Source organism: Asparagus officinalis, chromosome 7 (genome assembly GCF_001876935.1).
Source record: "Asparagus officinalis chromosome 7, Aspof.V1, whole genome shotgun sequence".
NCBI lineage: Eukaryota > Viridiplantae > Streptophyta > Magnoliopsida > Asparagales > Asparagaceae > Asparagus > Asparagus officinalis.
This window is the reverse complement of record NC_033800.1, coordinates 24,570,045-24,590,558: the sequence shown is the minus strand read 5'-3', so window position 1 is coordinate 24,590,558 and position 20,514 is coordinate 24,570,045. Positions and strand designations below refer to the sequence as shown.

Here is a 20,514-nt window from a genome sequence, read left to right as displayed (position 1 = left end):
TCATCACGTGTAAACTATTTTTTAATCGTATTACATTATAATATATAAAAACATCGTTGACCTTTATTGGTCATTTGAACAATACTTAAATAATTACTTGATATACTCTCATAAAAGTAATTAAAATAATGATAAAAAATTAAGGCCTAATTAAAAACCAAAGCCTTAATTTTACTAAACATTAATTCAACTCACTCTTAAGTAGATAATTTAGGCGGTTTGGACCCAGCCCGAAACACGTTGGGCTGGGCTTCCAAGTAGGATTTGGGCAGCTTCAAAACCCAATATCAAAGAGCCATGAATGGCTTGGAGAAAGCCTAGGCCTGACATGTCGCGCTTCCAGTCCATGTTTGGGCAGCTCCCAAAAAAGCTTGGTTTAATGAACCTGGACCGTGGCCATATCTAACTTAAAGTAGTATAAGATAGAATTTAATAAGCATACATTGTATTATATTCGTAATTTTTAAATAGGCCTGGGAAACATATACCAGAAATCCCCTCAAAATCCTTTCTCTTTGCCCATGATTTTTGATAACCCAAAAATTTAACATGATGGACACTGCTCAACTACTCACATCCTCGTAAACGAACAAAGAATAGGCTCTATATATTTTTGATCTGATAGGATTTTGTTGAGGGGCTCCCTTTTAGGCAAAATCCATTAGAATCCTTGTGGAATCAAAGTAACCAAGCAGCCCCTTAGGAAATAAACTATTTTACTTATTGAAAAAATCTATAATCAAAACCAATGTGATTATAGTTTGTAGTTGTTTTAAGGATAAATTTACAAAGAAAAAACTTAAGTTTGGGCATTTCTCTAATAACCCTCCTCAACTTTAAAATTTCACAAAATCCTCCTTCAATTTTGGGTTTCTCAGTAAACCCACTTCAAGTTTTAACGTTTAAAAAAACCCTAAAAGTATGAACCACAATTTCCCCCGAAAAAACCCTCATCTATCAAATATCTAAGTATAGAACCAAATATTTTACTCAAAGAGAAAAGCTATTGTGAATTTTTTAAAATTGCTTTTAGTAGAAATGTGATTAACGTAAATACGTAGGTTTTTTTTTACAAAATTTAGCTAGTGAGAGTCTGAATGTCTTTTAGTTTTGAGGTTGTTTCGTTAAAATTTTTAAAAGATTCCAACATTATTATTTTTCTGTTTTAATGAGAATAAAAGTTAATCTCACAAAATTTTTATATTTTTCATATTTATTAAATGATGTTAGAAACATCTGATGTGAATAACTGTTTTTAAATTCTCATGTTTCTTGTATAAATCTTCAATTTTGAGGGTTTTTTGTTATTTTTTAAAAGTTTAGGTTGCCTTATGCAAATTACAAACTATTTTATGAGTCGGTGTATTATTATTGATGGTTTGAAATCCTTATGTTTTTTCATGAATTTTTAATATTTAAGGTGTTGCTTACAATTTTTAAAATTTTTAGAATGCTTTATGCAACTTACAAACTACTTATGGGTCTTTTCTGATGAAAATAATTTATACTGCTAATTAATGCCTTCAGTTCCTAGCAGAGTTCTCATTGCAGAGGCTACATTAGACTCTTTAGGAATTATCACTTGTTTGCTTATACTTTATAAGGTGTGTAGTTTTTTAAGCTTAACAATTCCGTAAAGAATTTCCTATTGTCATTTTGACACATTAATTAAGTTAAGAAGTGGATGCAAGTAGTAAATATGAAAAGCATTGATGAAGGAAAAGAAGAAAAGAAAATTTTCCCTTGTTCATAAGTATTGACGCCCTTGTATTTATTACTTTAAAATCACAGAATGTTGGATTGATTGAAGTAGTTAAACAAAATAAATTGTCATAGAAAATACATTATTAAAGCCATAATCTTGATTCGAATAGAGGGTGCACAAACAACAATCAACCACTAACAAAAGAAAAAAATTATTAATCTTTGAAGAATCTTTCTATTTACAGTAGGGGAATAATTTTAAGCAATGAAGATGACAACAACAACAACAACAACAACAAGAAAATAGAAATAATTATAAAAAATTAAAAAAGAAAAATAATGTAAGACAATGTAGAGACATATTTGTTGAAGAATACTAAAGTACTATCGAAATCAAATTAAAAGTGCTAGTAAGGTAAGTAGTCCTTAGTCTATTGAAGATTATGTCTCTTCTACAAATTAAATATTATTATCAAGTAAAAAATTAGATATCAAACTTGTGTCAACTGTGAGCCGCGATTCAAGTGTGCGAGCGATTTATTTTCTTTTTTCATAGTTAAATACAATTTAAAAATTAGAATTTGATTAGGATTAGGATAGTTCAAACTTTAAAGTTATTTAATTAGGATTAGAATAAATCATTAAATACAATTTAAAAATTAGAATTTGATTAGTATTAGGATAGTTCAAACTTTATAGGGGTATTTTTGTTTTTTTATCGAACTCGTTATTTTAATAGGAGTATGATATTTAAACTTTATTAAAAGTATCAGTAAGGTAAGTAGTCCTTAGTCGTATTGAAGATTATCTCGCTTCTACAAATTAAATATCATTATCAAGTAAAAATTAGATATCAAAGTTGCGTCAACTGTGAGCCGCGATTCGAGTGTGCAAGCAATTTATTTTCTTTTTTTATAGTTAAATACAATTTAAAAATTAGAATTTGATTGGAAATAGGATAGTTTAAACTTTAAAGTTATCTGATTAGGATTAGAATAAATTATTAAGTACAATTTAAAAATTAGAATTTGATTAGTATTAGGATAGTTCAAACTTTATAGGGGTATTTTTATCTACCAAAAGATTTTCTTGAACTCGTGCTTTTAAAGGGAGTATAATATTAATGAAGTTTTATTGTTGCACATGTTATTTGGGTATCTTTTATATAATTGTTATATTATCCTTAAAAATTATTTTGTTAGATCATACACTATGATGGTCACTTGCTTGGAGATATGATCTAATTCAGAGGTTTCTTAAATTTATGCTTAATCTATAACTAGTAAATGATAGCTTTGTTATAACAGGTTATTATGCATGACAATGACATATGAGATGTGATTGTTGATCTCAGCTATCGGGAATGAAGATTCCTCGGATGTATGTCATAAACGCATATTTGATGTGTAGCACAATACCTTATTTGGATTCTCTAGGACAAGTCACCTAAGAGATAGAGAAATTGAATTGTTAAGTGGCCCCTTAGGCTTGATGATATTATCATTTTCAATTTGATAATTTAATATACTTTGATATGATGGTTAAGCTTGTTTTACAAGTGTTATACGACATGAAATGTTAGGTTACTAGATTTCATTTAGGATAATGATGGATATCTAGATAGGATCCAGTATACTCATTTTTTATAAGTTAATTTATAATGCAAATTCCATGAAGATATTAATTAAATTCTAGTCGATGGGTGATTTTTAAAAATTATTTTTCTAAATTTATTTTCTTATATAAAATAAAATATTTTGATGTTTCAAAATAATTTTTATTTATGTTTTTGGGATTGCAATTTTAAAAATGAGCAAATATGTGATTTATCATGCTCAATAAAGTTTTCTAAAATAAATTGATACTGGAGGAGACTAAATGTAAGATAATATTATTCATGAATATTTAATCCTATATTATGAAAGAGCTTTAATGAACAGTTGGTCAGATAGGGATTTGATTGTTAAATTAAAATTATTAATTTGATTAATAATTGGTTCTCGATATGAGACCCAATTGATCACACTAATGTCATTAGAAAAGGTTTACATGCAATACAATTTTATTTCTATCCTAATTATTATGGAAAGAATATTCTATCTTTAAATGGTATGGATAGAGCTTTAAACAATTAAGAATTATTTTTAAATTAAAATCTATAAGGCAGGTCCAATCCTATATGTAGGATTCATATGTAGCCTTATGGGGAAAATATAGAATAAAAAAGAAAAAATAGATTTTGAGAACATATCTCTCAGTATTGCTCCTCTCCGATTATGAGTGGATTTCAGTTAGAGGCTTTTTCTCTTGAGGAAACTATTCTGTATTGATATTGGAACAGATTATCGAAGAAATTTAGAAAGTGTTTCGGGTATTCTTCTACATTTTAATTAATTTTAATTAATCTACATGATATGCAATTTCCGCTACGTTGTATGTTATGTTTCCAACAGATGGTATCAGAGCGGGTTTAGAAAATCAATTTGTAATAATTTAATCAGATTAAATTATCTTGATTTGATCTTTATTTTTAGATTATTTAATTAGATTAAATTAAAATTTTGATTAAATCAAAAATTAGGTTTCAATTATTGTTCACTACCTAAATTATTATTCGTTGATGATGTTATTGTTCACCGACGGTGTTACGGTTCACCGCTGAATTATTGTTTAGTTAATTTGTTAAACTAAAATTAATTATTTTTTAGATTTGACTATTGTTCACAGGTTAATTTTTTATGATTAGATCAAAGTTTATGATTAGATCAAAGAAATTTAGTTTGGTTTTTTATTGTTCTTTTTCAATTGTTAAATTATACGGGTTCTTGATCCTGCGGTGTCCCTCAGATGGATGGTCGGACCCTAAATCTAGTTGAAGAAGATGAAGTATTGAGTTATTTTTTAACAGTTTATGAACCCAAACCCACTAAGAATTAAGTTTAAATTAAATGGGTTTGACCCGAATCCGAATCTAAACCCAATCCATTTTTAAATCAGATTTAAAATTAATGAAATGGGTCTAACCCGGAAACAGAGCCCAAATTTTGAAATCTTGATAATTTGAATTTTACTATAAAATTATTATCAGACCCCTGTTTGACACTAATAATTATATTTTTATTATAATTTTATACCCACATTATGTATTTTATAAGAATAAATATACCACTAATAATTATTTTTATCTTTAAATGTAGGTTAATCAAAAATATAGCCCAACAACCATATCTCTCAACAAAGCCCATATATTAAATGAAGAATATATGCAATAGCCAAAAAAAGCACAAGCCTAAAGCAATTGGAAGAAGAATTATGCGGACAGCAAATGGAGGAGGCTAGCCATCGATGCCCCTATCGATGGCTACGAGTCTGTTACAATCCTATGACTAAATTTTGATTTTTTTTGGATAATATTTCGATCTAATGGCTCATATTCATTGATGTTTACTATAAATAGGGGTAGAAAGTGAGGGGTTAGAGGTGTGAAAAATTTTATAACTTCATTTGGAGAGGAGGGTTACTCTTAATTGAGAAGACATTCCAATTTTCTAACTTTTTGTTATAATCAATAAAAGAATTTTTCTCACCTCTATATATTTTCCTTTTTTCTCTTTGTTTGATGATGAAGATGAAGAGGGGATGAAGATGAAGATCAAGAGTGAGGTTTGCTTTCATCTTGAGGCGAGAACCCTCTTGGGTGGTAAATTTCCTCTTTGTTAATATTTTTATCTTTTTATTTTCTTGCTTAAATAACCAAGAGGCTAGAACCCTCTTGTCTTAGATTTATTTCATGCTTATATAGTAGATTTGTTTCATACTTATAGAGTAGATTTATTTTTTTCATATTTAATTCTTATAATTTATTTTGTAGTTTAGTTTTTACAATTTATTTTATAGTTAGATTTTATTTTATTGCACTATTCACCTTGAGGCTAGAACCCTCTTGGGATTAGTTTTTATTTTCCTTTATTATCATATTCTTTGATTCGCCTTGAGGCTAGAACCCTCTAGGGAATTTCCTTTTCTTTTGAGGTGGGTTCAATTCTAGATTCCTCGTATCTTTAATTGAACCCACATTCTTTTCTTTCTTTATTTTTCCTTTTCTTTTATTTTCTTGATTTATATTTCCTTCATTTTCCCTTTCTTTCCTTGTGATTTCATTTATTCTTTATCTATTGTAGGTTATCTAAAAATCACAACAGATAACTGATCCCCCATCAAACACCGATAACGGAAGTTACAATCTGACGACTTCCAGAAGGTTATAATTTGAAGACTTTCACGTAGATCGATGAATGTTACAATCTAACGATCTTCATAACAACCGATGAAAGTTCTAGTTCAACAACATTCACAATCAACATCGGGAGTTATAATCTGACGACTCTCATATTTTCAAGGAGCTAAGATGAAGATTATAAGATGATGGTCTTTGCAACGCTCCAGCAAAAGAGACCACAAATTGATGGTCTCTTCACATCAAAACGCAGAGGTCATCCCTACGTTTCACCATAAAAACGCAGTGGTCATCCCTGTGTTATAACATAAAACACAGAAGTCATGCCCAGCATTCTAGTTAAAAACGCAGAGGTCATGCACAACATTCTAGTTAAAAACGCAAAGGTCATCCCCATCATGCAAGCCCAGACGCAGAGTTCCTGGACTCAAAATGCAGAGTTCATGCAGAGCCCAACTCTGCATCACAGGTCCAAAACGCAGAGTTCATCTCTGCGTCCCAACTCTACGTTTCAGATTTACAACGCAGCGCGATCTGTGCATTCAGCCACTAAAATAAGCCCAACTCTGTGTTTTAAGTCTAAAATGCAGAGTTTGGGCCCTGAACGCTGTTTTTAGTGTTTGACTCATTCAAAGCACGAACTGAACGGTTTCAAAACCGTTTTTCCCATGATTTGAGGAGCAGTTTAAGGGGCGGTTACACCCCATTCAGCCCCACTTAGGAGCGAATTAAGGAAGCAGTTACACCCCTTAATCCCCTATAAATAGGAGTAAACTCAACTGAGTTCGGATCTTTTGGATCTTAGAGTATCTTGGAGATCTAGAGATCGTCTTCTTCGGATCATCTTCTCGGCAACAGATCATCTTCGAGCTTCCTACAGCAACAAAGTACTTGGAGCATTCCCTCGGCTTATTAACCGATTTTTTGGTTCAAATCAACTCTTTTTCAAGAGTTTAAACTCGCTCTGAGTTATCAACTCATTCAGAGTTTCAAACTTGCTTTGTAAGTTCTCCACATTGTCAAATCGTGAGAAGAAGAAATCATTCCGGTGAATCAAGACGTTCGGATCGTCAACGGAGAGAAAATTCGACGCGAGCATTTGAAGGAGGCACTCCATCGCCACCGTGAAGAATCCAAAATTAAACAAATGGGAGAATTCAGATCAGTTCTCCTCTCTTTTGTAATCGGAAATCCAAATTGTAATTGAGATTGAGAGAATACAAATCAAATATATTCTTTCAATTCTTCTTTTTACTATGAAATTTTCCACCAAACAGATAACCTAGTAAGTTCAATGTTGTCCACTTGAAAAAGCCAAGTTCCTGATGAAAGCTTCAAATCACGCAAGAAGCTTGTCTCATCACTACCCACTACCTCCCCTCCTACTGATCGTGGTCTAATGATATGTAATCGGAAATCCAAATTGTAATTGAGATTGAGAGAATACAAATCAAATATATTTCTTTCAATTTTTTCTCTTTTACTCCAAATTTTCCAACAAACATCTATTACTCTTAATATCATTTTTTACACACAATCATTCTCATTCTCTCCATCTCTCCACAATCACATCTATTATCACTCCTAATTGTCACGCACACAACATACGAACCGATTCTAATAATTTCCTACAAACACCTTCCTCGTGGGATTGATAACTTTTATACTATAACTTGATTAATTATGCACTTGTAATTTTTGGTATATGTTTATGCCGCATCAAGTTTTTGGCATCGTTACCAGAGAAGGTGCTAAGTAGGTTTTAATTATTTTGGTTCTTTAATTTATGTGTTTTCTTATGAAAGAACTACTTGGAGATTAAAGATCAAGGATTAGAGATTAATTGGAGATCCGTTTGTGGTAAGTCTTCTTCCTAATATTTTCAATTCCACACCTTCAGTTAGTTCCTCAAAATTAGCGACAATTAGGATCTAAAAAAATTCGTCAACCATAATAAAATTCACTCTCCATTTGAATAATTCCTAACAAGATAATAAAGTCAAACAAGGCTCTCTTCTCACATTTTTTTGATTGCTAACCTTAAAAAAAAGTTTTTCTTTTTATCATTCTTTTGTGGTTGCTTTTAATTCATAGGGTTGCATTGCATATAGTTAGTAGGAATTCACCCAAGTGATTTGAGCATTTTGATTTGACACACACTTAAAAACATTCATTACTTCCTCACTACACAAACTCAAGCCTTTTTAAAACTCATTAGACGTCGACCCCTAAGGACTCGAGCTCAATAAGGAACAAGAAATTCCTAAGTGAACCGGTTCAAGTTTTCTTGGATTAGTTGGTATTTAAGGTAAGGTTTAGGGGTTGCGTAAAGCGCTCTGCAAGGAACGATATACTTAATTGATCTCTGATCATCCTCTAGTACTATCCTTACCTAGCTAATTAACCGAGTAAAATGTTGATCTTTGCACTTAAGGAGATTTTAGTTAGGAGCTAGTCTGGCTGAGTTAGGCTTAACCCTAGAATTTAGAGTGATTGCAAAGTGATTATTTTTTATTTGCTTTAGTTAGGTTTTTCCTTTTTTCTCATTATAAAAAAACTAACTTTTATTTTTCTTAAAAAAATTAGAAAAAGAATTTGTTTTTGGTGCATGCAAACTGGGATTAGGGATAATATTAATCGTTTAATCTATTTTGAGCTAATTTTCGAAGACATGGCCTATCCTAATCCACCGGTTCTTCAAGTTATGTGTTATCAGAAAAGACCAAAAAAAGAAAAGATAAGTCTGATTTTAGTTTTGAGAAAATCTTTGATGAGGAGTTGGAGTTATTAGAAGAAGTAGATCAGGTTTGTCAGAATAAGGAAACTATGTTAAACATTTACTACTTTAAGCTGAATTTTGAAGAACTCTTTCTTGATGAACTTAGATTCTTAGAAAATAAACAACAGCCAAATTTTCATACTTCAACCATGAATCTTGGGGTTGAGGAAGTTGTTAAAGAATAATTGGTTGTTAAAAAACAAAACTTCACAAATCAAGAGTCCAAGTTTATTAAGAAATTCAAAATGCATGACACCAATAATATCTACCTTACATTATTACAAGAATCCTTGAACACCCTGGAATGCTTGGAATTTCAGCACATCATTGATTATATTATTTTGAATTTATTTAAAATCCGAAGGAGAATTTTTAGCAATAAGGTAGGATTCAATGTAGAATACGAGCTCTTCATGTTGAACTCTTCATTCTACATTATTTGTTCTATTTTATTTCATAATAATAAAAAGAATTTATTCTTCTCTCATTTGAGAGTTTCTTGTTCGGTTGTAAAAAAATAAAATAGAAAAAATCAAAAAAAAGAAGAATAAATTTTTAATTTCACCCTCCTCAGACCATAGGCAATTGTAGATTTTTACCATCTAAATCAGTCGACCAATGTAAATACTTCTTATCTGCATTACTTTGTGCATCATAGAGTTTGTATTAAGGACAATACAAAATATAGGTGTGGGGGTGGGAATTAGTTAATTTTCTCTTTATTTTACCTTTTTAGTTGCATTTTTTGTTATTTTTTTCTTTTTCTTAAAAAATAAAATTATAAAAATATTGTCACTTGAGAAATTGATAGAGTTAAGTAATAATTGATTTATTTGATAAATTTTAAATTTTTTAATTCCTAGTTTGTTATTTACTCAAGTTCACATTTTATGATAACTCTAAATAAATTTCTTAAGAAATAATTTTTAAAGTAGTATACTTTACTTACGCCTTAACTTAGACTTTTATTTATAATAATAAAAAAAATTCATGCTTAGCTTAGAGTTGAAATTAATTTTTTTCAAAATGTCTTGATTTACATATTTTTTAGAATACACACACACACACACACACACACACACACACACACACACACACACACACATATATAACCTTGCAAAAGAAGAGTGCAGAAAATAGGCACCAAAAGAAAAAACTCTTGAATTCAAAGTAATTCTATCTTATAAAGCCTAAGTTGACTGAGTAATTAAGCCCAATGAGTATTTCTATACTTAATGACCTAAGTCCAATTGCGTTGGGATCCATTGGCCCAAAACTCGTTAAATGATCACTTAGAAAGCCCATTAAAGTAGAAAAAAATCACCAAGGAAGAAAGAGTAAAAAATAATTTTGCTAACAAATATTATATATATATATAGTTACATTTGCATATATGGTCTTGAAAAATATTTTCGATCAAACAACTTGAAAATTATTTAAAACAAAGAGTTAGCATGTTTTTTCAAAACTTTTAAATTAAATATCTAAGTTTGGCTTGGTTTTGTATTGCTATAACAAGAAGATTTTCTAGGAAATTTACCTTAGAGTTATATATAAACACGTTTTCTTGAGTCATGCCAAGCTTCAATTAGATTGTCAAAATTATCAAGTAAATATAGTTTTTTACTAACTTCTTTAAATTGGCAAGTTGACCAAATTTTATGGGTATTTTCATTGTAAACCCTCACGAGATTATAACTCGTCCACTAGGGTAACCTAGGGGTTTAAAGACTTGTTGTATACGCTAAATACAACCGTGATTCCTGCGAAAGTGAGTTAGGATTTTTCTTTTTCTTTCTTTGCTAGAGGAATAGCAAAAGTTTAGGTGTGGGGGTATTTAATAATCATATTTTTATTACAATTTTATACCCTCATTATCTATTTTATATGAATAAATACACCATTAATAATTGTTTTTATCTTTATCTTTAAATACAGGTTAATCAAAAATGAAGCCCAACAACCATATCTCTCAACAAAGTGATAAACACGAATATTCTCTATGTTTAGACTATGTTTCACCTACAGATTCATTGTTATTTGATGTATTTCCTTGCATTTTGGCCATGTTAAGCTCCCTAGTTCTTGTTTACTGCTCTATTTATATATTGTGTAGGAATTACTGGAGCATAGCACAGATTCAGAGTCAAGAAGGAGTCAAGGAATGCATGAAAAGAGGTTACGTGGTCCCCCTGTTCCAACAACACAGGCGTGTTAAATACAGAAGAAAAGCCCAGAAAGAGCAGAGGAAAACAATTAAACACGGCCTGCTTGTGTTGATCTACACAACCGTGTTGGATGTCAAAAATCAGTTATCACGCGATTTTAAGCAAAATTTGATTTTATCTGCTAACACATCTTTCTCTAGACTTTAAAGAAAGACGTTCTGAGGTATCTGGGAGGCACCAGAGGTTGGATTTTTCTCTTTTTCTTTCTTCTTCTTCTCCCCATCTCTCTAAAAACTCTTAGATTAGGATTTCTTTGATTTTGCAAGGTGCTAGTTGTGGAGATTTGTGGACAACATCTCGATTTCGACACTACGGTTTATTTTTCTAATTTATCTTGTTTTCCAGTTTACAATTATAATCTTATACATTGTCATCATGTCTTCTATTTCAATTATGTGTGAGTAATCATTTTTTTCTAGGATTGAATGAGGTTAGACTACGGTTGTGAATCAATGAAGTGATTTTGTTATTATCATTAATTATTTGATTTGCATTATTTAATTACTAGTATCTGATTGCCTAGGGTTAATTCAATTGGCCGTTGATTTGACTCTTCTAGGATGTTGATTTGAACTGAAAGGTTAAATCGACACCGAAAAATAGTAATTGAACAGGAATTAATTGATCACGAAAGTAGGTTAATTATTCTTGGGAACGTGAGAGATTAACATGAACTTAATGGGTTTAATTCGGTTTAGCACCAGGAAAATAGATTGTTAGGCTAAATTAGGCACGAATTTTAGTCGTCGAAAGAGACTAATAGTTATCATAGGTTAGTCGTTCTTAATGCATTGAGAGGTTCGATAACAATTGATTAATTTGTTAATTCAAACTAGAGTTGAAACCGAAATTCAATCCTAGATTCTTTTAATTGAGTGGATTCGCTAGTTAGCGCGTTCGTTATTGATAGTTAAAAATCATACTTTTTAGCACGATTGGTTTAGATAGTCACAAAACAGTAAAAATCAGTAATTAACAACGAAGTCCCTAAGGATACGACCTTGTATTGCTACAACGACATCTGTGCACTTGCGGATTTGAGTGAACAAGTTTTTGGCACCGTTGCCGGGGACTTCGGTATTATTAATATTTACTTTTTAATTGTTTGACTAGACTAGACTTTTCTTTCATCTGTTTTATTTTTATTTTTACATTTGACTTATTCCTTTGTTTTCTTGTGCAGACACCTTTGTATGCCTAGATCCTTACCCCTTAGAGAACCAGTCGAGTGTGATCCTGAGATTGAAAGAACCTTGCGTCATATTAGGAAGAGGGTACGAGAAACAAAGGACAATTTGAAAAGTAAAAATATGGGAGACCAAGATAACCAAGACAATCAGGACTGATCTTTAAAGGAGTTTGCATCACCAAACACACATAACTCCCAATCTATCATCGTGAAGCCTAATGTTGCTGCCAAAAACTTTGAACTCAAGCCTTCACTCCTCTCCATGTTCAGCAAAACTAGTTTGGTGGTACTCCAACTCAATATCCAAACCTCCACATCTCAATCTTTCTAGAGTATTGTGACACCCTGAAGATGAATGGAGTGTCGGACGACGCGATCAAGCTACGGTTGTTTCCCTTCTCACTAAGGGACAAAGCAAGGCCTTGGCTACAATCACTTCCACCAGGCTCCATCACCACTTGGGACCAACTCTCAGAAGCATTCCTTACTAAATACTTCCCTCCAAGCAAAACAGCCCAGTTGAGGAATCAGATAACGACCTTCACTCAAAAAGAAAGTGAGTCATTGTATGATGCTTGGGAGAGGTACAAGGATCTTCTAAGGATGTGTCCACATCATGGGTTGGAGGATTGGCTCATAATCCACACCTTCTACAACGGTCTTCTCTACAATACTAGGATGACCGTGGATGCTGCAGATGGTGGGGCTTTAATGAACAAAAGTGTGCGAGATGCAAAACAACTCGTAGAGGATATGGCACAGAACCATTTCCAATGGTCAGGTGAACGCTCTTTACCCAAAAAGAACGGGAGGTATGATGTAGATGCATTAGACCACATTGCTTCTAAAGTAGGTGCTTTATTTTAGAAATTTGACAAGATAAGCATAAATTCAGAAGCATCTAACTCTACTAACTGTGAAATATGTGGTATCATTGGACATTCTGCTGTGGAATGTCAGATTGGATGGTATCATTGGACATTCTGCTGTGGAATGTCAGATTGGAAACTCCCCTTCTCCTGATGCACCACTATCTGAACATGTTAATTATATGAATAATTTTAATCAAAAAGGGGATCCATTTTTTGATACATACAGCCTGTGGTGGAGAAATTATCCTAACTTAACCCATAAAAATCCACCCGAGAACCCAACTCCCCAATCAAATTTTCAACCTCTAGGTTTTCAGGCCCTTAGACTCCCTTACCCTACTCCCCAAAAGTCCAACTTGGAGACCTTGATGGAGAATTTTGTGACATCCCAGAATAAGCAGAATGAAGAATTCAGAAATCAGAATAGGATAATGAATGGTGCAATTAAGAACCTAGCCTCTAAAGTTGATTCTTTAGCCACCCACAACAAAATGCTAGAGAATCAGATCACTCAATTAGCCCAACAATTTAGCTTTTCTTCTAGATCTTCAAGGATGTTTCATGAACAACCTGAAACCAACCCCAAAGGATCTGTCAATGCCATCACACTTAGGAATGGAAAAGATTTAGAGGAACCAATGATGAGGAGTGACCATAAGGATGTGGTTGATGAGAGTGAGAAGCTAGTGACAAGTGAAAAAGAACATGCTGGTGAGAAAGGAGAAAATGTTGAGAGATATGTTACGTCTGCACCTTACAAGCCTCCATTACCCTTCCCTCAAAGGCAAGTTAAAGCTAAGTTGGAAAAGCAGTTTAGGAAATTCATAGAAATATTAAAAAAATTACATATTAACATCCCATTTGTTGAAGCCATTTCCCAAATCTCCTCCTATGCCAAATTCTTAAAGGAGATTCTATCAAATAAGAGGCGATTAGTGGAATATGAGACTGTAGCCTTGACCCAAGAGTGTAGTGACATCATACAAAATAAGCTACCACCTAAGCTTAAAGATCCTGGCTCATTTTCAATTCCTTGCACAATTGGTGATTGTTTGTGGAAAATTTACAGTAAAAAGAAACGAAGGAAAATTAATTTGTATTCCTTTAATCTCAGTTATAATTGTATTTCATCAAATAAGAGGCGATTAGAGGAATATGAGACTGTAGCCTTGACCCAAGAGTGTAGTGACATCATACAAAATAAGCTACCACCTAAGCTTAAAGATCCTGGCTGATTTTCAATTCCTTGCACAATTAGTGATATGTCAATTAATCGTGCTCTATGTGATCTTGGTGCTAGTGTCAGTCGTATGCCATTGTCTATATGTAATAAGCTGCAGATGGGAGACTTGAAGCCCACCACTATCTCCCTCCAATTAGCAGATCGATCGGTAAACGTCCGATAGGTATATTAGAAGATATACCTATCTAGGTTGGTAAATTCTATATTCCAGTCGATTTTGTTATTCTTAAAATTGAGGAGGATTCTCAAATCCCCAATATATTAGGAAGACCTTTCCTTGCTACCACTGGCACGGTGATTGATGTGAAGAATGGAAAGCTCTCTCTCAATATAGGGGATGAAAAGGTGAATTTTGACTTGTTTTCAGGTATGAAATTTCCACTAATTGATGATAATTCTTGCAGAATTGATACAGTTGACATGGTGGTTAGAGAAGACTTTACTAGATATATCTCAGGTGATCCACTTGAGAAATGCTTAGTAGAGAATAGGGCACCAGTTAATGATGATCAGGAAATAACTTGCTATGTTACAATGCTTGATGAAAGCCCCACCTACACCAAAACCACCTACAGCAAAGAACCTAATGCAGTGGCCGAAATTACAAAGGGTTTGAATGACCAGGTTGTGTCCGTGGACACAACTGTGTCAAAAAGCAGCAAAAAAAAAGTCCAGTACAGGTTTGTGAAGGAAAAACTGCACTTAAGGTAGAAAAAAGGCACATTGGGCTATTAAGAGCATTCATTTAGATTTGAAAGAAGCAGGAGAACGGAGTAAGCTCCAACTTAAAGAACTTGATGAATTGAAGTTGGATGCGTATGAGAATACCAAGATTTATAAAGAAAGAACAAAGAAGTGGTATGATCAATATATCCTCCGTAAAGAGGTTACCGAATGAGACTTGGTACTTCTATTTAATTCTCGACTCAAGCTTTTTCCGGGCAAACTTCTTCGAGGTGGTAGGGCCATTCCAAGTGCGTAAGGTATACCTATTTGGGGCTGTTGAAGTATGGAGTGAGGTTACGGGAACCTTCATGGTTAATGGACAACGGTTAAAGCATTATTTCGCAGCACTCCAATCGAGAAGTTGTGTTCTTTTACCCTTCCCAATCTATCATCACTGTGAGCATTGAAGGGGTCGAGCTCATAATCATAAACGAGCGCTTCTTGGGAGGCAACCCAAGCTTTTCTTTCACTCTATTTTTCTTACTAGTATTTGATTTTAATTAGTTTTCTAATTAGGTTGATGTGAATTGATGCGCAGGTGGATAACGAGATGGGTAGCAAAAAGTTCAAGGATAAAGAACAACCAGAACTGATATGCTGAATTGAAGTAGAGAAGACTACAAAAAAATGTTAAATAATCAGTTTACACGGCCAGGTTGTGTCCACATACATAGCCGTGTAGCTGCCGGGCGACAGTCTTCACTTCGCTTCCAGAGTCTGCAGCACCCTTGATATGCTAGACACCAGAAAAATCAACCATTCCAGACCTTCACCACCACCTCAATGAGCAGTGAGTCTCATTTCTCTTCCTCATTTCTGATTATTCCAACACATTAGGGACAATGTGCAATTCAAGCATGGGGGAATGGGATGATGTTTCATGTCTTTATATATGCTTTGGTGTGTTTTTCTGCGTGTTTTTGAATGCTTGTTTTCCATGTTGCCTTTTCCATTGTTTCCTTCTTTAAAATAATAATAATAATAATAATAATGAGAGAGAGAAGAAAAAGAAAAAAGAGTACCACTATTTGCAAACCCTTTTGACACGTACATCATTTATTTCACATGCCCCATTGTTAAAATAAAAAAAATCTCTGTTTCATGTTCAGTTGATTAGGATGTCATCTGTTCGAGTTCAACTTTGTCGATATTTGACTCTAGACATTGGAATAAATAAGCACGGCTTTTGGCTTAATCCATCTAATTAGTATCTAGGCTCCTTTGGTGACTTAGACTACTTTTTGGTTACTGGAGAAACATTCGGCCTTGTATAAAAAAAGGCTCCTAAAGTCTGTTGCACCGAGTACCTGGCACCGCACCCTCAGAAGTATGACAGTCATGTCAATAGGTGTTAATTATGATGGGATCTTCATAAAAAATGAAAAATAAATAAATAAATAAAATGCAAGGAAACCGAGTGCTCCTTTGAGACCTTAAGTAGGAAGAGTATGACCCATTGTGATGAGATATGTGCCTGTCACGAGTAGTTTTGGACAATCAAGTAAATATATATATATAACTTTTCCATACCATTTTTCCAATGTTTACGAGTTGAGTCACTTGCACTAACATACGAGAAATCCTACGGATGCTTTTACTTCAACTTTGAACTTGAGACAAGATTTTTGTTTGATATTGGGCTGAGTGGAATGATGTTGCATGTGAACTTGAGAATAGTGGATACCCTTGTGCTTATTTTCTATTTCCGTTGTCATTTCTTTGAATCTGTGCCCTCATGCGTGTGTGTTTCCATTTGTTTTGCTTGAGGACAAGCAATAGTTCAAGCATGGGGGAGTTGATAAACACGAATATTCTCTATATTTTGACTATGTTTTACCTATGGATTCGTTGTTATTTGATGTATTTCCTTACATTTTGGTCATGTTAAGCTCCCTAGTTCTTGTTTACTGCTCTATTTATATATTGTGTAGGAATTACTAAAGCTTAGCGTGGATTCAGAGTCAAGAAGGAGTCAAGGAATGCATGGAAAGAGGCTACACGGTCCCCCTATTCTAACAACACAGGCGTGTTGAATACAGAAGAAAAACCCAGAAAGTTCAGAGCAAAACAATTAAACACGGCCTGGTTGTATTGATCTACACAACCGTGTTGGATGTCAGCAATCAGTTATCATGCAATTTTAAGCGAAATTTGATTTTATCTATTAACACATCTTTCTCTAGACTTTAAAGAAAGACGTCCTGAGGTATCTGGGAGGCACCAGAGGCTGGATTTTTCTCTTTTTCTTTCTTCTTCTTCTCCCCATCTCTCTAAAAACTCTTAGATTAGGATTTCTTTGATTTGGAAAGGTGCTAGTTGTGGAGATTTGTGGACAACATCTCGATTTCGACACTATGGTTTATTTCTCTAATTTATATTGTTTTCCAGTTTACAATTATGATCTTATACATTGTCATCATGTCTTCTATTTCAATTATGTGTGAGTAATCATTTTTTCTAGGATTGAATTAGGTTAGACTACGGTTGTGAATCAATGAAGTGATTTTGTTGTTAACATTAATTATTTGATTTAAATTATTTAATTACTAGTATCTAATTGTCTAGGGTTAATTCAATTGGCCATTGATTTGACTCTTCTAGGATGTTGATTTGAACTGAAAGGTTAAATTGATGTTGAAAAATAGTAATTGAACAGGAATTAATTGATCACGAAAGTAGGTTAATTATTCTTAGGAACGTGAGGGATTAACATGAACTTAATGGGTTTAATTCGGTTCAGCACCAGGAAAATAGATTGTTAGGCTCACGAATTTTAGTCGTCGAAAGAGACTAATAGTTATCATAGGTTAGTCGTTCTTAATGCATTGAGAGGTTCGATAACGATTGATTAATTTGTTGATACAAACTAGAATTGAAACCGAAATTCAATCCTAGATTCTTTTAATTGAGTGGATTCGCTAGTTGCACGTTCATTATTGATAGTTAAAAAACATACTTTTTAGCATGATTGGTTTAGATAGTCATAAAATAGTGAAAATCAGTAATTGACAATGAAGTCCTTGAGGATACGACCTTATATTGCTACAACAACATCCGTGCACATGCGGATTTGAGTGAACACAAAGCCCATATATTAAATGAAGAATATAAGCAATAGCCAAAAAAAGCCCAAGCCCAAAGCAATTGGAAGAAGAATTATGCGAACAACAAATGGAGGAGGCTGGCCATCGATACCAGCATCGATGGCGGTATCGATGCCCCCATCGATGCCCCTATCGATGGCTACGAGTCTGTTACTATCCTATGACTAAAATTTGATTGTTTTGGATAAGATTTCGATCCAAGGGCTCACATTCATTGATACTTACTATAAATAGAGATAAAGAGTGAGGGTTAGAGGTGTAAAAAATTTTATAACTCCATTTGGAGAGAAGAGTTACTCTTAATTGAGAAGACCTTTTAATTTTGTAACTTTTTGTTATAATCAATAAAAGAATTTTTTTTACCTCTTCATATTTTTCTTTTCTTCTTTTTGTTTGATGATGAAGATGAAAAGGGGATGAAGATGAAGATCAACAGTGAGGTTTGTTTTCATCTTGAGGCTAGAACCCTCTTGGGTGGTAAATTTCCTCTTTGTTAATATTTTTATCTTTTTATTTTCTTGCTTAAATATCCAAGAGGCTAGAATCCTCTTGCCTTAGATTTATTTCATGCTTATAGAGTAGATTTATTTCATGCTTATAGAGTAGCTTTATTTTCTCGTATTTAATTCTTGCAATTTATTTTATAGTTTAGTTTTTGTAATTTATTTTGTAGTTAGATTTTATTTTCTTATACTATTCACCTTGAGGTTAGAACCCTCTTAGGATTAGTTTTTATTTTCTTTTATTTTCATATTCTTTGATTCGCCTTGAGGCTAGAACCCTCTAGGGAATTGCCTTTTCTTTTGAGATGGGTTCAATTCAAGATTCATCATATCTTTAATTGAACCCCCATTCTTTTCTTTCTTTATTTTTCCTTTTCTTTTATTTTCTTGATTTTTATTTCCTTCATTTTTCCTTTCGTTCCTTGTGATTTCATTTATTATTTATCTATCACTCTTAATATTAGTTTTTACACACAATCATTCTCATTCTCTCTATATCTCCACAATCACATCTATCATCACTCCTAATTGTCATGCACACAACATACGAACTGATTCTAATAATTTCCTATAAACACATTCCTCGTGAGATCGATAACTTTTTATACTATAACTTGACTAATCGTACACTTGTAATTTTTGGTATATGTTTATACTGCATCAGACACAAAAACTATTCTGAAGTCCCCCAGCGTTGATTTTTTGCTATAAAATTAGCTGCAGACCCCTATTTAAACCAGAATCTATTATGTAACCTGTCTGAAAGTAATGGTTATTTTCTAATTAACCCTTAAAAATTGCAGTATTTGTTCTGAAGTCCATATACATGTATAATTTATTTTCTTATGTTGAAAAGATTATTTAACTCTTGCTGATTGATAATGTATCATTGTATTTTTGAAATACTTATTTAAATTATACATGTGATATGGTTGTATTATTTTTAAATTGTTTAATTTTAATTTTTTATGAGATTAAAATAATATATAAAAAATTACTAATAGGTCTAAAATTGTTCGGAATTTCTTCTATAAAATAAAACAGTTTAGAATTTATTAGAAATTGACTATTGTTATTTTCTCTCATGTTGTCTCAATTATAATAAATAACAAAAGTTGTATAGAAGTGTAGATAGATTAATATATAAGAAATATAAATCTAAAGGTCTTCCATCATAAAGATATAACTTGGATAATAATCTTTTAGCTTATCTAATGCCACAAAGGATAAGGTTTGTTAAATTTTATTATTTAGTTATATCTCGCATAAGAATGCCAAGTATTTTATATAAAATGGGACCACTAGACTAAAATAGGTAGTACCACATGTTTTATATAAGATAGCTAGATTGATGGGTAAACACTTTATTGATGTCTTGGGATGCTTGCTAAAATAGTAGAGTCGTGTCATACATCAAAGACCAAAATTAAAGGAAATTCATTAATTGCTAAAGATTGAATAACTGATTCTACCTTATTAAATTATATTCGATCTTAAAAATCTGGAGGTTTATAATTAAGCTTGGATTTCTTGTTCACATTTTTTATATGAGAGAAAAATATTAATGTGAATTTCATTACATAAATTATCCCAAGTAATGATTGTGTAATAATAAAATATAAAATTAAGATTCTTATGTTATTATGTTCTACTTGTGTAGGATGACTAAGTTTAGTCCTTTTGCTAAGCTATTTGATGATTATATACTGTCTGGCCTGAATTATATGGATTGAAAAAGAAATTTATTTATTGTCCTTACTGTTAAAAAATTGGCAAAAGTTGTTAAAGAGGACGAACCTGTTGAACATTGTCCTGATGCAACAAAATATGAGATTCTCGAGCATGATGAATGGGTTGAACATAATGAACTTGCAAAGTACTATATTATGGCTTCCTTAGACCCTACTTTACAAAAGCAGCTATTAGCAC

At 32.5% G+C, this 20,514-nt stretch overlaps 1 protein-coding gene across 1 annotated transcript; it reads left to right on the top strand.

The window, feature by feature from the left end:
- LOC109846842 lies at positions 12,489-15,579 on the top strand. The gene is made up of 5 exons (XM_020416081.1): positions 12,489-12,949; positions 13,098-13,793; positions 14,268-14,400; positions 14,442-14,876; positions 15,517-15,579. Exons 1-5 carry the CDS (start codon positions 12,489-12,491, stop codon positions 15,577-15,579), a joined length of 1,788 nt encoding a protein of 595 aa, XP_020271670.1.

What these genes read in the sequence shown, in the direction of transcription:
- LOC109846842 (XM_020416081.1), top strand. Translation starts at nt 12,489, where the DNA reads ATGAATGGAGTGTCGGACGACGCGATCAAGCTACGGTTGTTTCCCTTC. An exon ending in TTACCCAAAAAGAACGGGAG is followed by an intron (nt 12,950 to 13,097) that starts GTATGATGTAGA and finishes GTGGAATGTCAG; the next exon opens with ATTGGATGGTATCATTGGAC. An exon ending in CAAAGGGTTTGAATGACCAG is followed by an intron (nt 14,877 to 15,516) that starts GTTGTGTCCGTG and finishes ATTGATGCGCAG; the next exon opens with GTGGATAACGAGATGGGTAG.